At 40.7% G+C, this 12,067-nt stretch overlaps 1 protein-coding gene across 2 annotated transcripts in view; it reads right to left on the reverse strand.

The window, feature by feature from the left end:
- The window catches only part of ERG (ETS transcription factor ERG), a 240,466-nt gene that overhangs the window by 165,406 nt on the left and 62,993 nt on the right, over positions 1 to 12,067 (reverse strand). For both annotated transcript variants that reach the window (XM_075073815.1, XM_075073810.1), the window contains exon 2: positions 8,488 to 8,572. In XM_075073815.1, the coding sequence (XP_074929916.1) occupies positions 8,488 to 8,526 (39 nt within the window). In that variant the 5' untranslated portion in view covers positions 8,527 to 8,572. The remainder of the gene's footprint in view (positions 1 to 8,487; positions 8,573 to 12,067) is intronic.

Raw genomic sequence — 12,067 nt, forward strand, 5'->3', positions numbered from 1 at the left:
GTGGGAACTATGGGGTAGCTACGGGATAGCTACCCACAGTGCAATGCTCTGGAAATCGATGCTAGCCTTGGTACATGGACGCACACAGCCGAATTATTGTGCTTTGTGTGGCCACGTGCACTTGACTTTATACGATCTGTTTTACAAAACTGGTTTATGTAAAATCGGAATAATCCTATAGTGTAGACATACCCTAAGGCAGAGTGTAAACTCTCACACAGAAGACCTTTCCAGATGTGATGCCCATTAATTTATCAATAATCCTTACATTCGGGATTAATGTATTAACAATTGGCAGGAAAAATTATTTCCTATTATTTTGAGGTGAAGGGAGTAAAATATTGCCTCTGATAACTGTACACTGCAACTCACTAGTACCCTTCATGGATCTCCTATTCAACATAGCTTAAGTCCTCCCACTAGATTTCAAAGTCAGGAGTTAGTTTCCAAAAGTTCCAATTTCCTCTGAAAAGCTCTCTTTGCTTTGATCATAATACTAAATACAGCTTTCAAATGTATATCTCCAATGCCACAGATTCAGTGTGCCAGTCTCTTCTTGGTTATACCTACAAAACCAACGAGGTTGCACGGGTGCCCAAAGAATGTGGTTTAAAATGTTTCTTGATAAGTCTTCCCAAAAAGTGCCACCATTGACCTAGGAGATAAAGCATCCCCTTTGTCTTCAACTTCTCAAATGTTCTCTCAAAACTTCTCACACAGTACAATCAACAAATGTCTCTACTACTCTGTAACTTTTCAGATGTCAGTGAATCCTGCATCTGTTAATGACTACTCTGAAGATCACAGCTCAAAAGTACCCAGAGCAAAACATCAAAAATAAACATTCCCCCCCCACAAGAGATTTATCCCTCTCTTCTTGTTTTGTCATCCACCAAAAAGAAAATTTTGAACCATGTAGACATACGTGGGCCAGATCCTCAGCTGATGTAAATCAACCTTGCTCTGACTTCAGTGGATCTTCTTCACCCATTTACACAAGCTGGGGATCTAGCTCAATAAATGGTGTAATCCCATTATTAGATATCCATAACTTCTGTCCTCAAAAAACCAAGTGACTGATCCAAATTAGAGGATACTGCAGGATAGAAAGAAAGGACTTAAATATCTTTCTTGAAATATGACTCCAGAAATTCCCCCACAGCCATGAAACATGTTGAATGGATCACATCCAGGCCTCCAGAAAAACACTAGACATTTGCAGGCCAGGTTGCTGAAAACAGAATTTGGCTCTTAAAAAAATACAGCTTTTATTTTAACTATTGGTGTTTCATAAGTATGTTCCTTTAAAAACAAGCCCTGCTCATCTGAGGTAGCATTTGTTGCTATGACTACTGTTACAAGTACTTGTTTTTAATTAACAGTAGAGCAAAAAAGTCAAGTAAAAACCTATGTAAATGGCAATTAGTCTTGCCCTTGCAAAGAGAAGTTAAGCTCTGACCTTTCTGAAAACATCCATAACCTCTCTTTTTGATATGAATAGATATACTGTTAAGTTAAAAATCTTTTTTTAATTGCAGCAAAAAATCCTGTGGCACCTTATAGACTAACAAAAAAAAAACCTTTACTTGGCTCCTTGTTTAGCTTCTCCATCCTTAAATGCTAAACCGTGAGATACCCACTTATCACGAAGGAAAACAAGAACACCAGAAGCCTTTGCTCTGCTTCTCTGAGAAAAAGAGCATTCCATGTTTTCCATATTCCATGTTTTCACTGCATACCCTCCAAAAAAAGCTAATATTAATGCTGTCTTTCTGGATTTGACCCTTAATACATATGGCACAAAGGAACTTTTGGTTAAGTTTGAACCCTTCTGTGTCAGGCCTGAGCACTGGCAATCCAGCTCAATAGTTAGAACCAGGCCAAGGGAGCTGGAAACTAGAGCCAAGAGTCAGAACCCCAGTCAGGAAACAGAGGCAAGGGTCAGAGCTAGACTTGGGATCAGTGTAGGAGCAAAGGCTGGAGCAGGACCAGAGCAAGGCAGAAGCTAATGCAGGACAGGAGCAAGCACAATCACAGCTGTAGGCCAAAGCATTAAGCAGCCAGCAACTGCTGAGCTTAAAAGCAGGCCTGCTGGTTCCCTTTGGCAAATGCAGGTGGTCTGGCCGATCAGGCTGTCCTACTACAACTCAGCTGTGATCATTTTCTGCCTGGAGGCTGTGTTGGCTAGTCATCAGACTCAGCTGAAGGTGCCCAAACCTGATATTCTGTTAATACCAAAACACATCTTGATTATGTGGTACCATGGATAAAATAATCTTTTATATCATGTTTTGCATCTAATTCCTTACGGCTCCAACTTAAAACAATACCCCTCTTCCAGGAATAAAGGAAACCTGTGCTATTTCAAACAGTACTGGATGTCATCATCTTTTCAGCATAAAATCCTCCTACAGGAAAACTATTCTAGAAAAGTCAGGGCTCTCAAGCTTTGTCATAAACACTTGGTCCTGGTACCACAAGACTTTCAACAAATCAAAAACTCTACAAATGACTGTCCAACATGAATTTCTTTATATTAATTGAAGTTTTTTGAGAATTCCTTGATCTTATTTTAAATCAAATAAACATCTTTATTGTTTATAGTTACCTAGCACACCAATCTCATGTGACTAAGCACTACTTATTTGCCGGTAATAACTCTGTCTAAATGACAAACTAATGTCCCAGTCCTGCAAACAGTTATGTAGATGATTAACTTTACCCATATGAGTAGGGCCCTACCAAATTCACCTCGATTTTGGTCAATTTCACCATCACAGGGTTTTAAAAATCGTAAATTTTCATTATTTCAGCTATTTAATTCTGAAATTTCATCGTGTTGTAATTGTAGGGGTCCTGACCCAAAAGGAGTTGGGGGGGTGTTGCGATACTGCTACCTTTATTTCAGTGCCGCTGCTGGCGGTGGTGCTGCCTTCAGAGATGGGCAGCTGGAGAGCGGCGGCTGCCGGCTGGGAGCCCAGCTCTGAAGGCAGAGCCGCCGCCAGCACCAGCACAGAAGTAAGGATGGCATGATATGGTATTGCCACCCTTACTTCTGCACTACTTTTGTCAGTAAGCTGCCTTCAGAGCTGGGTGCCCGGCAAACAGCTGCCTCTCTTCGGCCACCCAACTCTGAAGGCAGCGCAGAAGTGAGGGTGGCAATACCATGACCACCCCTAAAATAACCTTGCATCCCCCTGTAGCTCCCTTTTGGGTGAGAACCACCAATTTGAGAAATGCCAGTCTCCCCTGTGAAATCTGTATAGTATAAGGTAAAACCACACAAAAGACCAGATTTCATGATCCATGACATGTTTTTCATGGCAATGAATTTTGTAGGGCCCTACGTATGACTTTTCCCATTGACTGTAATGGGACCACTCAGATGTACAGAGCTAAAGCACATCTGTAAGTGTTTGCAGGATCAGGACCAAAATTTCGAAGCCATTCATCCTCTTTGCATATTCCAAGCTAGAACTGAATACTTTAATGGTACATTGTCCACATAAATTATCCTTCTCTTTTCATTCCTGCCAAACAATTTTGAATGAGAACACAAAATTGTGGTTTGGGGCAACTGCATTTTGAAAACGAAGAGGAAAATAATGAACAATGAAAATTATAAATGCTTCAATCGGGCTACATAATTTTAAATTTTAACGTTCATCAGAGACTGGCTTAAACTGCACATTCAGTTTTAAAAGACTCCAAAAGTTTGATGGTATATGGGTTTTGGGATCAGGCACTTCTCAGTTCTCATTGTAAAGCGCAATAATCACAAAATTATAGAATTCTAGCACTGGAAGGGGCCTCAAGAGGTCATCTAATCCAGTCCCCTGCACTCATGGCAGGACTAAGTATTACCTAGACCATCCCTGACTTGTTTTTCTAACCTGCTCTTAAAAATCTCCAATGGAGATTCCACAACCTCCCTAGGCAATTTATTCCCGTGCTTAACCACGCTGACAGTTAGGACATTTTTCCTAATGTCCAGCCTAAACCACTCTTGCTGCAATTTAAGCCCATTGCTTCTTGTGCTATCCTCAGAGGTTCAGGAGAACAATTTTTATCCCTCCTCCTTGTAACAACCTTTTATGTACTTGAAAACTGTTATCATGTCCCCTCTTGGTCTTCTCTTTTCCAGACTAAACAAACAAAAAAATTGTAATCTTCTCTCATAGGTCATGTTTTCTAAAGCTTCATCTTTGTTGTCCTCCTCTGTACTTTCTCCAATTTGTCCATGTCTTTCCTAAAATGTGTCGCCCAGAACTGGACACAGAAAGGCTGGAGCAGAGTGGAACAATTACTTCTCATGTCTTGCTTACAATACTCCTGCTAATATATCCCAGAATGATGTTTGCTTTTTCTGGAACAGTGCTACACTGTTGACTCATATTTACCCATGATCCACTATGAGCCCCAGATCCTTTTTCCACGATACTTCTTCCTAGGCATTTATTTCCCATTTCGTAGGTGTGCAACTAATTGTTCCTTTCTAAGTAGAGTACTTTGCATTTTTCCTTACTAAATTTCATCCTATTTACTTCAGACTATTTCTCCAGTTTTTCCAGAGCATTTTGAATTTTAATCCTATCCTCCAAAGCACTAGCAACCCCTCCCAGCTTGATATCATCTGCAAACTTTGTAAGAGTACTCTGTATGCCATTATCTAAATCAGTGGTTTTTAAACTGTGGATCGCGACCCAGTATGAGTCACAGAATATAATGCACTGGATCGCAGCAGCTCTGGTCAGCGCCACAGACCGGGCCATTAAAAGTCTCATCAGCAGTGCTGCCCGGCTAAGGCAGGCTAGTCCCTACCTGTTCTGACACAGCATGCACCCCGGAAGTGGACAGCAGCAGGTCCAGCTCCTAAGCGGGGGGGGAGGGAGGACATGAAGCTCCATGCACTACCCTACCCCAAGCATCAGCTCCACCAATTGGTTACCGGCCAGTGGGAGCTGGGGGGTGGTGCCTACAGGTGAGAGCCACACGGAACCACTTGTGTGCCTCTGCTTCAGAGCCGGACCTGCTGCTGGTCGCTTCCAGGACACGGAGTGGTCTGCAATGCCAGGACAGGCAGGAAGCCTGCCTTAGCAGCCCCACGGCTGCATCGCTGACCAGGAGCCGCCCGAGGTAAGCCCATGCCCCAATCCCCTTGCCCCAATCCCCTGCCCCAGCCCTGAGCTCTCCCTAAACCTAGAGCCCCCTCCTTTACCCCAAACCCCTCATCCCCACCCCACCACAGAGACTGCACCCCCAGCCCAGAGCCCTGATCCCCTCCAGCACCCCAACCCTCTTCCCCAGCCCTGAGCCCCTCCCACAACCCAAACTCCTCATCCCCAGCTCCATTGGATGGCAGGCATCAAAATTTCCTTCAACTGGGTTGCCAGAAAAACAGTTTGAAAACTATTGATCTAAATCATTGATGAAGATATTGAACAGAATCAGACTCAGGACCGATCCCTGTGGGATCTCACTCATTATGCCCTTCCAGCTTAATTGTGAACCATTGACAATTACTCTCTGGGAACGGTTTTCCAACCAGTTATGCACCTATCTGATAGTAGCTCCATCTAAGTTGTTTATGAGAAGATCATGCGAGACAGTATCAAAAGCCTTACTAAAGTCAAGATATACCACATCTACTGCTTTCCCCCATCCACAAGGCTCGTTACCCTGTCAAAGGAAGCTATTAGGTGGTCTGACATGATTTGTTCTTGACAAATCCATGCTGACTGTTACTTATCACCTTTTCTTCTAGGTAATACAACAGTGAAAATGGTTAATTTTTTCTTTTGGCAACTGGGGCTTTTTTCTGTATATCTAATATAAAAGATCACATAATGAAAAAATAGTCACTCTCATTGCAAAGAGAAGTCTACAAATATTCACACCGGCCATACGTGCTCTCCTTTTGTGTTCACTATCAACAAATGTACAAGTTGTCAAATTGTAGTCACACAGATGTTCCTGGAAAGTGAACTTCAAAGTTGCAATTTTAAATGTGCATAAATGAGTATTTTCTCCAGAAGTATATGAACACACATTCAGTGAGGTAACGTAATAGTTACAACTGAACAAGATTATAGCAATGATTAAAATGGAGCCAAATTACTCTAGCCCTCTGAAAGAACAGAAATTAGAGATAAAAAAGACATATTAGGTCTGTCAGTTTATTCCACTGTCAATACATGATTGTTCCCTGTGGCATACTTTGGTAATTCATCTAGTCCACTTTTAAAGTCTTGACCAATGAATCATCCCCTAGTTCTTTCTGAAGAATATGTTTATACAAAAGTAAATTCTATCATTAATGTGGAGGATCTGAAGTTTTTTCAACTAGTATTGATTTCATTCTCTCCCCTTCACTTCAACAAACATGATAAGCACATGGATTGGCTAAAATATTTTCCCAGATGTTAATATATAACCAAATCTGCATGTTTTGCTGTGGCAAACAGACTCCATTTCTTACTCCTATAACTATATAGTTTGCTTGTTCAGCAGTGCTAGGTTGATAGAATAACATAAGCCTTCTGTGTCTATAGTAAGTGTTTTTCGAGCACAGTTGGATATAGACATATCTCAGGCCTGGTTCAAATTTAGTTTATAAAAAGCCTAGTAACTGTTACTGGAAGATGTAGGACCTATGCATGCATCAGACGAAGTGGGTATTCACCCACAAAAGCACATGCTACAAAATGTCGGTTAGTCTATAAGGTGCCACAGGATTCTTTGCTGCTTTTACAGATCCAGACTAACACGGCTACCCCTCTGATACTTGACCTGTGCTTGTGTGTTTTCTATACACATAGGAAAAAATGGTTGATTGCAATTGCCAGTCTGTCAGAAGCATTCATTATTAGACTTCCCACAAAAGTCACACACAAACACACACACACATGCACCTCCCATCCCTTTGAAATTCAAATCCCAGTGTAAAAAAAACTGCTTCTGATTCCATTTTTGGCAAAATATGTGAAATTCAGTTCTTTTTGGTGTTATCTTTGGCTTTGAAAATACCAACACACTGCAAAAATATATTTGATGCCTTAAAAACATGCGAATTGTTACCATTTTCATATCAGCTTATTATGCACATCAATATTTTACTGCTCATATTCCTTAAAAACATCTGACTACAAGGAGACTGTGAAAAGTGTTTTTTTCCCACAGCCATGTACTTTTGTTCTAACTTAGAACTCAATAAAAACAAATTTCAGAAATGTAGTTATTCTATATTGTGCCCGCTGACTGGTATTTTTCAGTTGACTGAGTAGGAACTCCACAGAAGGCAAAAAAGCGAACAGAACTATAAGACTACAACCAAGCAAACAGAAGAAATTGAATCAAATACTGTAAAACCCAATCTTAAGATACAAATAAAACCCAGAAGATTTTAATACTCAGAACTGGATATCAAAAGCAGCATTATATTTCATTTAAAATCTGCTCAGCACCAAACTGCACAGTCAATCTATTTCTCTTACTGGTGCAATTTTATTTATCAAGCGATATCTTTAGGCGGCTGGAGCAATGATAACCTAAACAACAGAGTCTTGAAGTATTGGATGTAAATAAATATCGGTAGGCTTTTGACACTGGTGTGGATACATTTCTTTACTGGACAATGACAGTTCCAGCTGTGTTCTTTAGGAGGTAAATCTGTCATTTCCAAAGCAGTTATGAAACTTTTCCCAAATAAGGCTTTTAAAATGATATCATAGGCAGAAATACAGTATTCAACATTAGCTTGTTGGGCTCAAGTGGTACAGTACTGCATATGTTCTATTTCCAGAACTGTAGCGTTCTTAATAATATAGCAGTTGGCTACATTTGTAAGTCTACTTAGATAAATATTATCTGTTCCATGACAGAAGGGTAAGAAAATGCTTTGGGCTCTAATGATGTACATAGTGAAGCTCAAAAAATATTACCATTTTCAAGATGTAGAAAAGCAGTGTTGCATTTTGGACTACATTCCAGTCCCACTGAAGTCAGTGGCCAAACTCCCACTGATTTATATACAACTTAGAATTTACTCTTTTTTTTATGGGTTTTTGGTTTGCTTTGTTTTCTATGTTATGTGCAGTTTCCTGCTGCCATAAAGTCAGTGGAAGCGTTGCCATTTACTTCAATGGAACAGGATCTGTTCTGTGTGAGCTTTGTATTTTCCAGGTGGATTCACTTATTGAGCATCATGAATTTTAAGCAAAAAAAGCATAGCTCTATAATCCACAGAGACTTATCCTCAAAATTTGATGTGATAGGACCAACTGAAGTCTATATCAGTCTTTGGAACAAGTACCAAAAAAAAAGTTAATATTGTGAAATATGTGACGACATACAACTATAAGAGAATACAAAAGCCAATATGGTAAATTAATATAATTTAGAGCCATTCAGAAGGCATGTGATATAAATATACAATCCTTAACATTATTATTTTCTGAACATTTAACTGTAAGTCAACAGAAAACATACCTTGATATGAGCTGCTGGATCTGGGACAGTCTGAATCATGTCCTTTAAGAGGCCAATGTGTTTAACAAATCAAACCCCAAGGCAGCTGCACAGACAAGAAAACAAAATCACATAAGAGTCTATATGCTTATATTTATTTTCAAGAAGACTCTATTTTCTTTTCTGGAGAAGTAAGTTTTTTTCCCCTATAGCAAATACAACTGATGCTGTAAGTAAGATATTATTGGTTCTATAGCCTCCATTAAGGTTTATTTATTAAAGGAGAAAGCAATGTTAGGGGTTGAACCTGCGTTCCTTATTCAGGAAAATTCTCCTTTAAACTTAATATGCATTTCTCCCTGAATAAGGACTGAATACCAGTGTTCTAATTGTATAGCACTGGTATTCTTAATATAGGGCAGAGTTGCTCTAGAATTTCTTCTTCTCCTGTTAGATGCAATATAATTGGGTTAGATCCTCAGCTGATGTAAATAAGCATCGCTTCAGTGGAGCTGTGCCCATCTACAAGAGCTGGGGTTCTGCCTCATCATCTAGTTCAATAGCATTTTAAAACACAGAACTTTTGAAATTCCCAATATATGATTGATAGTACAGGATTATTTAGATAATATTTTTATTTTTTAAGTAATGTCTCATCTAAAATAACATTGTTCAATAATAGGAACATTAGCTATGTGCTAAAGAATCATGGTTTGTAGTAAGAACACAAAATGCAAAAACAAAACAATTTTAGTTTCATTTAAAGCAAAAGATACCTCATTTTTCTTTGTTTTCCCTTAAAAACCTAGAAAATCCCCATTTTCCCTGCAGAGTGATTCCTTTAGATTCTCGAACTCCTTTTTGTCTTTTAAAGTGACAAGATGATATTAATAATACTGTTCTTACAGCTAAGATCATTTGAGGCTCAAACTTCTATTTACCTGTCACGGCCAAAGGCTGATACCTTGACTCATTGTGTTGCACCTTAATGGGACCACTTGTGGAATAAGGTATTTCTCAGCGTGATTAAAGGTATCAGAATTTGGCCATTAGTGAATTTTCCTTTTACTACTCAAAGGGCCCAACCTTACTCCCATTGAAGTCAATCGGAATTGGGCTAGGAAACTTTAAGACCCAATTTGGAAAGCCCAATGCAAGCAAAATTCACAGTTAGGTGCACCATTGGCGCAGTTTCCCCAGCTAGCCATGAAAGATCATACGGGTTGTTGGAGTGATTGTGTTCTTTGGAGATTTCTCTCCTATGTGATTTGAAATGTTGGTACATTTCATGCAAAACAGATGTGCAATTTTTAATTTTTTTTAAAAAGTTAACTATTGAACAAATGAACCTAACTCCTTTTTCAACTGCAAACCCCTTCTCAAACATCAGCAGCATTATCCAATGTGTTTTATGGGATAAAAAAATTAAGATCTCAAAATGTCATATATTAAAATATTAGAGTTGTATAAATTGTGAGATTTTATTTCACTCCCTCTGTCATCATGGTCATCATTTTTACAGCCACTGGAAAAATGTGAAAAATTATAGAAGAAAATTTAGAGTTTTGCTGAATCAGTGATTATTTTTCTCAACCCAAAGCAATGCAGGTTTGCCTGACATGCAAATACAATTTATTACCCTAATCTATTTTGAAATGTTTCATTCAGGTTTTAAGAAGATAGCTAGACTCAGTCAGGTACTGTGACTGAATTGCTAACCAAGATAAGACCTGAATACATTTGTGACCCTCTCCCTGCCAGGTGCTTATTTGCTCTTGGGAAGAGCAACTCCTACATAAGTCAATGGGATGTTTAGGAGCTCTGCACCTTGCAGGACTAAAATTATAGTGAGGGAGGCTAATGGGAGATAAAAAGAAACATGGACAGGGAGTATCCATGATAAACAGTTGAACATGCCAATTCAGGAACCAAACAAGAATGCCACTTCATGGGTCTGATCAGGGAGGATCTGCAGTGTGTGAATTTTGCAGGTTTGGGTACAGAAAGTGTGGTTAAGGGTTTTGCCCAGCTTTACCATCTCCTTTAATATATATGCAGATAAAGCTGCCTCAATTTAACCCATAAAATAAGATTTGGAGGCAATATAATCGGCTGTAGTCACTTGAACAGCAAGTGACCTATGCAGATACGTGCTTCATGGGACTTCCAAAAGTACTTAGGTATCTAACTCCAATTGAATTAAATAGGAATTAATCACTTAGGCCCTTTGTAAATCCCACTAGACTCCTATCTGCATCTTTAGACACCTAAATATCTTGAAAAATCTGACCCCGATGAAGAATTTAAATACATCCGTTCACTAATCACCTGTTATTAACATATGTGGGCTTCACTCTGCATGGGAAAACTATGACAGACCTCAGTTTAGTACTTCTGGAACAGGATCACCAGACTTCTTAGGGTATATCTACATTGCAATTAAAAACCTGCAGCCAGCCTGTGCCAGCCGACTCAGCCTCATGGGGCTCAGAGCAACAGGCTGTTCAACTGCGGTGTAGATGCTGGAGTTAGGCTAGAGACTGGGCTCGAGGAACCTGAGAGATGGGAGGGTGCCAGAGCTCAGGCTGCAGCCTGAGCCAGAACGTCTAAATTGCAACTAAATAGCCTCTTTGCCTGAGCCCTGCGAGCCCGAGTCAGGTAGCACCAGGGCCAGCTCTGGCTTTTTTGCCACCCCAAGAAAAAAAAAAAAAAAAACAAAAAAAAACACCTGCGGGCGGCTGGAGCAGCGAAGCAAAATAAAACCTGCAGGGCAGATGGAGCCAGGGTGCATACTTTTGCCTAGCGGGACTCCCTGTGCTGCAGACGTGCCCCGAGCAGTGGAGTGCACACCCCGGCTAGCAGGGGAGAGGGGGAGGGAGTGGAGGGGAGAGAGAGAAGGGAGTTGGCAGGGAGGGAAAGACGTGGGCTGCCAGGCTTGCTGCAGACCTGGCACCGGCTGGGGCACACGGAGCGTGCGGCCTGCTCCCAGCAGGGCGCTCCCCTCCTTCACGCCGCCACCCCCTACAGGATGGCCAGAGCAGTGAACAAAAAGAAAAAAGAAAAAAAAGGGCGGCCATGCTGCCCTAGGATTGGTCGGAATGCTGCCCCTTAGAATCTGCTGCCACAAGCACAAGCTTGCTTGGCTGATGCCTGGAGCCGGCCCTGGCTAGCACAGGCCAGTTGTGGGTGTCTAACTGCAGTGTATGTAGACATAGCATCAGAACGTAAATTTGCCTGGCGCGAACAGCCAGGAACAGTAGTTTAGGCAAAACTGACTGGATTATGCTGGTACTCTTTCAGTCTACATCTAGACACCAGAACAGAGAATTCTTTACAAAAGAGAGGGTGAGAGAAATTTATAAATCCAACTGGAAATCAAAGAAAACGTTTGTTCAGTCTGAGTTTGAAACATGGATAGGTTATGGCAATTTTATATATTTCCTGTTTAAGGCACTCATCTGTAGCAGTGCTCCCACATGGAGGTTGCTGTTTCAATAGCATATGTGACAGTTCAGGGCCACTGCACCTGAATTCCCCACTTGTGGTCCACCAAAGGCACCCACTCTAAGGCTATGTCTATACTATGGACCTTACAGCGGCA

This window comes from Chelonoidis abingdonii, chromosome 1, assembly GCF_003597395.2.
Source record: "Chelonoidis abingdonii isolate Lonesome George chromosome 1, CheloAbing_2.0, whole genome shotgun sequence".
NCBI lineage: Eukaryota > Metazoa > Chordata > Testudines > Testudinidae > Chelonoidis > Chelonoidis abingdonii.